This window comes from Bos indicus x Bos taurus, chromosome 14, assembly GCF_003369695.1.
Source record: "Bos indicus x Bos taurus breed Angus x Brahman F1 hybrid chromosome 14, Bos_hybrid_MaternalHap_v2.0, whole genome shotgun sequence".
Classification (NCBI taxonomy): domain Eukaryota; kingdom Metazoa; phylum Chordata; class Mammalia; order Artiodactyla; family Bovidae; genus Bos; species Bos indicus x Bos taurus.
This window is the reverse complement of record NC_040089.1, coordinates 71,669,754-71,678,684: the sequence shown is the minus strand read 5'-3', so window position 1 is coordinate 71,678,684 and position 8,931 is coordinate 71,669,754. Positions and strand designations below refer to the sequence as shown.

At 31.9% G+C, this 8,931-nt stretch overlaps 1 protein-coding gene across 8 annotated transcripts in view; it reads right to left on the bottom strand.

Moving 5' to 3' along the window:
- Nucleotides 1-295: 295 nt before the first annotated feature.
- The window catches only part of TRIQK (triple QxxK/R motif containing), a 116,107-nt gene continuing 107,471 nt past the window's right edge, over nucleotides 296-8,931 (bottom strand). For all 8 annotated transcript variants that reach the window (XM_027561573.1, XM_027561568.1, XM_027561570.1 and 5 more), the window contains 2 exons: nucleotides 8,668-8,753; nucleotides 296-3,418 (listed from right to left, as the gene is read on the bottom strand). In XM_027561573.1, the coding sequence (XP_027417374.1) occupies nucleotides 3,305-3,418; nucleotides 8,668-8,753 (200 nt within the window). In that variant the 3' untranslated portion in view covers nucleotides 296-3,304. The remainder of the gene's footprint in view (nucleotides 3,419-8,667; nucleotides 8,754-8,931) is intronic.

Here is an 8,931-nt window from a genome sequence, read left to right as displayed (position 1 = left end):
TATAATTTCAGAATCTGGAAAAATAAAGCATCTTCATTTTCACATAAATATAAACATTATAATGAAAATTTAGTTTTACTTTCAGTAAGAGTGAAGATTTAGACTAAGTTAAATTTCAAACAATGAGTATGATTTTGAATGATAATTAAGATCAGAATAACGTATTTGACTTCCTGGAAAAGAGCAATATTTCTGTTTTACAATAGATCTAATGCTAGTTGTCTTGATCTTCAAGAAAACTAGGGTTAAATGTATATGTGCCCCAATACAAGCAAAGACCATAAATGCTAAGTGCTGAGTTGAAAAATATTGTAATTTTAAGTTTTATTTATTAAATACAAATAATTTTTGACCATATATCACATGCAAAAACTGTGCCAGGCTCTGAGAAGACTAAAAGAGATTAATTTTAACATGCATTTATTAAATATATGCAGATCACCACACTACTGAAATTACAGAAAAATAAGAATATATTCTCAGGACTTTGTAATCATCAGTTGAAATGGAAATATTTCTATTTTATGAAAAATTGAAAAAGGTTAGAAAATCTTCAAGTATTTTGTCACCTTAAAACAACAAACCTCATACTAGTACTAAAATAGGCTTTTAGTACATTTGTTTCAAAAGAAATTCTAGATGAGGTAATATTTTTACATCTCCTCTCAGATGAATTTACATTTTCTTTATTTTGCATGCAAGATAAGATGCAGTAACCATTTTCACTTCATTCACAACATTTCCTAGGTTGTACATTAAGTCCAGCTGCATTAGTTGAAATTATTTTTTCCTGCAGAAACAGCATGTTAACAGATTCTAATATTCTGAAAAGTAGTTAAATTTTTCTGTTTTTGTCTTCTGAATTACTCTGAGCGATGAATTATTGCAGGGGAAAAACCCACTCCTAAAATCTGTCTGGTGCCAGTCTCAGACTTACACCAAATACCCCTCACTATTCAAAAGTGTAGTGCCCTGAAAACCGTAGGCAGGATAACACCTCTCTGACCTCAAAGATTCAAACTAGGCTTCAACCCGGGATTTCTCTATAAAAAACTGCTGCTTTCTAACTAAGGTGAGTTTGAAAAATGTGGACTTCACGAAAATAGTGTATTGTAAACATACACTGTCTCACTTTACCTGCTATTTATTAAAATCAGAATTTAGCTCTTAGAACTTACCATAAGTCAGTCAGTCATACAAACAGACCAGCCATAGACTCAGAGTATTGGTAAAACTATGTAATGAAACTTGCCTATAATCATACTATGTTTAGCCTAATATTCATTATTATCAAAAACAACATTTTCTCCCAAAGAATACCTCAATGGTAGAACAGGATAATAAATTATTTTTTCAGGGTAATGAATTTTCAAACATTTCTAAGAGTATAATCATGTATTTTAAATACTATAAATTCTGTTATATCTCACTTGGATAGGTATCTAATAAACAAGTATTACATATCCTTGCATTTAAATTACCACTGAAATTAGAAATAATCTTTATTTAATACGACTGCATTTAGCACCAGATGGGAGGGAAAATAACTAAATGAAAATTGTTCACGTAAATGTGATAGGAGTAAGGGAAAACAGTATTTCTTGACATGTGGCATGTCACTCAGGAAAGTAAAAGACCCATCATATCCAAAATGCCAGCTTGGATATTCCCTTGCCACCCACTTCACAAACAGACATACCACATGGCATTAAATGCTGCAACCTTTCCTAAAAATGCCACTTGGATTGGTCCACTGTGGTGAGTATATAGGAATTCTTGGTCTGTCTCTTAAGTTTGTGATTTCAAGGGGAAGAATCCAGTAAATAGTATTGGCTAAATTCTGCCCTCAGCTGTTTGACAAAAAGGATCTATGAGGATACTGGATCTTTTGGCTGTTTGCATCTAATGAAATAAATTAAACTACTTGAAAAAATTCTATAGAACAAAATGCTATATAGCCACCTTCAAATCTGCAAAAGTCTCAGAGATATTTATCAAAACTTTGTTCTCTTGGTGAGTATGGAAACAATCTTTAACATTTTATTTACTCTTTATAAATACACTATAAAACACCTTAAGAACATGTTGCAAACTATTCATTTTCTATACATATTTATATAAGGTAGTAACTAACGACTCTGCTGTGGACACGTATTTTTCCATTTCTAAGCTTAATGTATTTGTGTGCTGTAAAAATATTTTAAAAATCCACTACCAGTAAAAAATATTGAATACATTAGTCATTATAACCCAACCAATGTAAAATACCTTGAAAAATCATATAAACAAAAAACTCCATATGCAGGTAATATAAGACACATATTTTCTTCTGTTACTTGCTTTTCACAAGAGTCTTAATTGATTTAATTCCCAAGAGGCAAAGTACAATTTTGTAAAACAAGTCTGCATTGTTCAGATATGAGACAACCCAAGAAAGTGCCTCTGAGTAGGTAGGACTTCTGCTATGACTGTTGTATGAAAAAGACTGCACAGTTAGATGACAGATTGTTACTCACTAACGAGAGGGGCAAACTGATACAGCAAGCAGCCAGAACAACATAATTAAAAAAGGATTCCAAGTTTATATTAGTAGAGTAATAAGTTAATTAAAATCAAGATCAACTGAACTTTCTATGTACACCAGTTCAGACAGCCCAAGAGGAAAGGAACTCTATTTTCGAGACATATGTGACTCTTTGAGCTTCTGTCATCCAGGTGCCATTTCTGATGGAGCACATGTGCACTGAACAGTTGGCAAGGAAGGAAAAAGATTACGGGAGATGTATGTGCAGATAGTCTCTCTAATGATATAAAATACGTCTGGAAAGAAAGCAGGGCTTCTCTGTAAAATGAAAAATTTCCCATGACTTTTCATCCCTTCTTAGGCGCTCAGTGTGACTAGAGAATGCTTCTGGAAATGAGGATATATACTCCCACTCATGATGTATATGGAACGAAACAGATTTGGTGATCTGCATGTGATGGAGTTATACACATAAATTGCCTAAGACATCCGAAGAGTTTAGGATCTGTTTCCCATTTTATCAAAATGCACCATGAATAGGTTGCCTGTCAAAGTAGAAAGATTTATAGGAGTATCTGGTAGCACACATATTATACTACATTGCTAGGTAAGGTTCTTTTCTTGATATCCTATGCAACTACTTAAAAAGATATTTCTGCAAACTGAAAATACCAGCAGAAAAAAATTCAAGATCTTGCTGTCTCAGTACTTCAGAAAGTATTGGTCCCTAGAGGTGCTTTTATAAAATTATTTCCTTTTCATGCATTGATTGCTGCTCAACTATTCTTCATCTGGTTCCAGATCAGGGTCAACATCTGTGGACAGTCTGAGATAAAAGAAAGCATAGAAAGCCAGCAGGAGGGCCAGTATAGCTGCAAGCACAAGGCCAACTTCCTGAGGAAGGAAAAAAAAAAGTAGATTTGAAATTCATGAAATGCGATTGGTTAATGTTATCAGTTTCATGACATAAAAAAAAAAAGTCTAGAATGATCACATTCTTTTTGTTTAACACTTTCTGTCATTAAGCAAAGAAACTTATTTTGTGGTTGAGGACACCTATTGTAATGGCAAGTACATCAGTGGGTGGGCTTCCCTGGTGGCCTGGAAAATCCCAGGGACAGAGGAGCCTGGTGGGCTACAATCCATGGGGTCGCAGAAGAGTCAGATACGACTTAGTGACTAAACAACAACATCAGTGGGTATAATAACAGAAGTATATTCATACTTGTTATTACTTTTATTTAGCTTGTGTCTTTCTAATAATAACATTAACATTTACAATTTTAATATATTTTCATAGTTTAGATATCAAACTGTTGGATGCAAGCAGTGTAGTTTGTACCTACACAGTTTATCTTTCTCTGTATTTCTTGCTTCAACACATTTATATTTGTTATAGCAATTGGACACAGATTCTAAAATGATCACTCCTTTTCTAATGGAAAGAAACAACTATAACAAGTTTCTAGATTATGTCTCTGCACTTGTGCCACCCGGGAAGCCCATAAACATCCTTATTAAATATTATTTTGTTAAAACTCTTATTTTTAACTTCTATAGTTTACAATGTGGCAGAACAAAACTGAATACTCTTGGGTCATGAAGCATGATATGATATGACAGAATTATCACAACTATGAAGGATGGTCCTGGGTACTTCACTTAGTGATCTGATGCAGATTATATTGATTATGTTGAAATAATAGCCAGGAAGTTTACCACATACACAAGAGCAAAATCATATTATTTTTTAGAAAATCTATAAACTTTTTGTATTGATATAGAGACATATCATGAAGGAATTTTCTCAATATTAGCATATCACTTGGCTAAACAGAAAAAAGAACAAATAATGCCAGTACAGTATCCTAAAGGGCTTAAATATTCCCTTCTAATTTTCACTTTCATATCACACCCCTTCCTGATACTATTTTATGGAGAAACCATTTATTTGCACTTAATACAAATGTAGCTTTCATAAGCCACTTAATAAACTTTAAAGACAATAAAATCAATTTGGTTTATAATAAACATTTCATTTTTACCTGAATTTTGAAATTACAACTGGATATTTTATATAAATTTTTAGCTTTATAATTACATTTTTTTGGATCTGAAAACTATAAAAATAAATATTAATGAAAATCATGGGGTTGAAAGATTTAGTGTCAACTATTTTTGTTAAGATTTGATTTTTAAATCTACTTTAATGAAATCAAAACAAAACAAAAATTACTCTATCAATATAATGTCAAATTAAAGTGAATTTTTCTCTGTTGCAGTTGGAATACTTTGGCATCTCAAAAGGGCATGGCAGCATCAGACAGGTTTCATTTATTTTCTCGTATCCACAGCTGTGCTCCCAGACCCATCTGGTTACACAGCTACTAATTTTAAGAGGCTGTAATAAACAAGTGACACACAACTGCAAACTCCATCTGTTCTGTATAGTGGACAACAGAACTGTTCAACAGCAGTCACCATTCACATTCGCTTAACACAAGCATAAAGTTTTTACTCTTGATTGGAGGCCATGATTCTCATTCTCACTAATAATCACCTCTAATTGCTGCTTTTCAACTCCTCCTTATCCTTTCAAGCAACACTGTTTCACCTTCATTGTACATTTTTAGAATATCCAGAGGCATAAAAAAGAGGTTTAAGGGTAGAAAGTGGAGAACATTCATAGAATACAACTTCAAAGGACCTATTAATTCAATTAAGTCTATTCACTATACTATGTTATGCAGGTGAGGCTCAAGAAGTACTGGATGAGGAGGTACAGCAAGTCATTTTTGTCAAAATGTCCCTTTTCTGTTAAAGAGGTTATTACTGTGGGGACTGCATGTTTGGAAGGTTAAAACTGTGGTAAAATTGGAAAACACTGCCTTCAGAATGCTGGTTATGCTAATCATAACCTGTACCCCTAAGACATTTATGACTCTCCTTGCCCTTGGCCATTTTTGGCTTTAGATCAGAAATAACAAAAAAGAATAAAAATAATAATTCCAGGTGGCTCATGTTAGCAAGATCTGGTTGACATTTGAATATGTCATTTATATAACAGAGAAATCAAATTTTGATCCTTATTATTTTAATTATTTTTCAAATAAACTTAATAAACCACTTAATAAATATAGATTTTTTCCTTGTAAATACTAGGAAACAGGTATTTGCATTCTAAAATTTTTTTTTACTAATTTGCAATTCTTGAAAAAAGTTTTCAAGTTGAACAGCAACCAAAGAGCAAATATTAGTCATGCAAATATTTTGTAGGTGGTACACTTTACTGGGTCATAAATTATTTTGTTTACATTGGTAAGAGACAGGAACCAAAAATAGCTTCACAATAGAAATTAGTTCACATTTTGAAGTAGCCATATTCATGTCTTATTCTAAATCATTACTGTTTCTTGAATTTTTCTGTTGCTAAACATTCATTTATTAAAACACACTGGAAGCCCCTGAGGGTAAGGTACCCTACTGTGTAATTTTTATATCTCATATCCATGATTCCTCAATCAATTGATTTTAGATACTGAAATCTGGAAGTGGTTTCTTGTAAAAATTTCTCCAAAACAATGATGTCTTTTCTTTCCTTTCACAGGTTCTACAATGTGGTAATACAATTTCTAAATAAATAATGAAGGATTGAGTCAGATTTATATAATTCATATGTAAGGTATATATTAAAATTATAGACTGCTTTGAAAACTTTACCACAATAACATCCACAATACTATCTTCACAACAAAACTAAGAACGTTTTGTAATATGTAGTACAGTCACACAAGGCAGACTTAGTTGAAGTAGGGGATCTTTAGGCCAATGAAAAGCATCCAAGGAAAGTCTTATTTATGCAAACCAGTAATAGCTACTTCAAACACATATTTATGTTAAGTGTTTTCATTGTATCATTGTATTATTTAACTCTCCCAACTATTCTGTGAGGTAAATGGCATAAAATCCATTTTACAAATGTGCTATCTTAGAGTCTGCATCACTATAACAGTAGAAGAAAGAAGCAAGTGATTCTAGGCCTCTTTATTCTGTGTTCAATTTTATCATTGCTGTTATTTTTCTATTCCATGCAGTTGTTCATATGTTCTATAGATTTACATTATTTGAAGAACGTAACTATGATTCCCTCTAAAAACTAAGTAGTCAAGTGATAAAAGATACCATTACAGTCATCCTGTATTAACCAGCTAAGAGTCAAACATGTCTGATGTTCGTTAGTCCTTAGTTGCTTCTCTGACATTATCGCTATGGATAAAATCACTCACCAGGGAAATTAAATAGCATTAAATGGCAATCCTGAAAGAAACTTCGTTATTTAAAATACTATACTAAAATGACAAGGCAATCAAAGTTTGACAGGGCAAGCTAATTAGGATGCTAGATTTGAAATGTAAAACACCTCCATGGTTCTGATTCTAAAAAGTTTCCTATCATTTTAATGGGGATTTCACATAAATTTTCAAGCAAAGTAAATGATGTTTAAGGCTAAGGTTTTTGTTCTTCACAGGTTTACAAATCAAAATGCTTTGCTAGTTTATTAAAAAGGAGCTACATTTTTGAGGTCAAAAACTTTTCTGTACGTGCTTTAAATCATAAATGAAATCTAAGAACAATTTTTTTCTCATAAGAGATAAATTCTACATTGTTTTGAAAAAATACTTTAAATGACTGTACTGTAAAGTAGACTTATACTAGAAATATGGTTATTTCCTCCGGGTAAAACCATAGCAAAAATTATAAGAGCCAATGAAAAAGGAAGTGTATGGGAAAGTGGTATACATCAATAAATGCAGGGCTGCACTGTTTTTCAAATTCTAATTTATAGTTTCTCATTATATTGTGCCGCAAGTAGAGTGTGCTATCCCGATATTTTTCTGACAAAACAAAAGCAAAGTACTGTATTATGAAAGATAAAAGTAAATGACACATTCCTTTCCTGGAAAATGACAAGACCATGCTCTCACTACAAAAGACAATCATCAGGTAACTAACTGCAAAATAAGGAAATAAGCACTGGTTTTAGAAAGTTCATGTCATAGAAATAATTTTAAAGATGAATGAAATTTCATGTGAAATTAGAAGAAAATGTCAAAAGATTAATCTCTCTCTTTTAAATAAAAAGGTAATTCACTTTTTTTTTTTTTTTCATTAAAAACCGACACACAGAACTAACTGAGGAGACTATTGTGAAAACACACCACAGCACACAGCAATGCTTGATCTAAATCAGCAACCAGGAGTAAAAAGAAGGCCGTGTTTTGTGATTATAATAGCAAATTCTGGAAGACAACCAAATATATCATCTGGCAGTTCAACAGCTGTTACAGCTTGGTAGTAATACCTTGGCATTTGCTATAAGCTATAACTTAGAAAAATTGATTTTTCATCTGCCAGATAAAAACCAAAATCTCCTTTTAACATTTTAATATTTAAATAAAATATATGTACTAGCCACTTTTACACATTTGACAGTGGAGCCACCAAAATAATTTTTCTATTTATAGTTTAATTTTACTCTAAATACTTGGCAGAGTTGACATGAGTAATAATGTAAATGTAATTTTGTTGAACTTCATTGTGATAGCACATTGGATTATCTGTTAACATCATTCTCAATAGCTTTTATCCTTCTTAAGCAGTAAAAACACTGGTTTTTTAAAAGAACATCATCTGGGAACATCATTAGAATTTCATCATCGAGAGTACTGACAACTAAACCAATACATGAGCAAAATTACGTATATTAGTGACCTAAGTGTATACAATTATAATTAAAATATAAACAACCATAAAGTGCAATTTTTTGCAAATGAGAAAAGTTTTTGATCCAGACCACATATATCACTGAAGTGAAACAGAAGCTACAGAAAAAGTAAGTTGCAACTTTAAGTGTAACTGGTTCTCTTAAGTGATATTGGGTCTTAATCTAAGACCTGATAAAATCTTAGAATGGGAAGGATGTTTCTCATTAAGTAAATTCTTTTCAAAAGCCTTTAATTCCGGCATTTGACTTAGATTTTGAAATGTCATAAAACATTTAGAACTCAATATTTATGCAATCCATTTTAGAAAATGAAGTGGCAGGCAATATATCAAATTTTAAAGTTATCAAATATAGGTACCTTTATGCCAATTGCTGTTTTCTTTGCTTCTGCTTTTAATTTAGTTGCTCGTAAAATAGGTTTGGTTTTTTTATAATCCTGTTTACCTAAAAAGAAATAATTTCAGACAATGAGCTATAATTCAAGTTTAATAGCATCTGAAATGTCAAAGAACTTGTAGAGTAAACCTGGAACACAAAGTTGCAAAGTAATTCCCAGTTACAGAAACCATAAACTGGTCACCCTAAAAGGTCAACTTTTCTTTCTCCTACTTTTTCAGGAAGA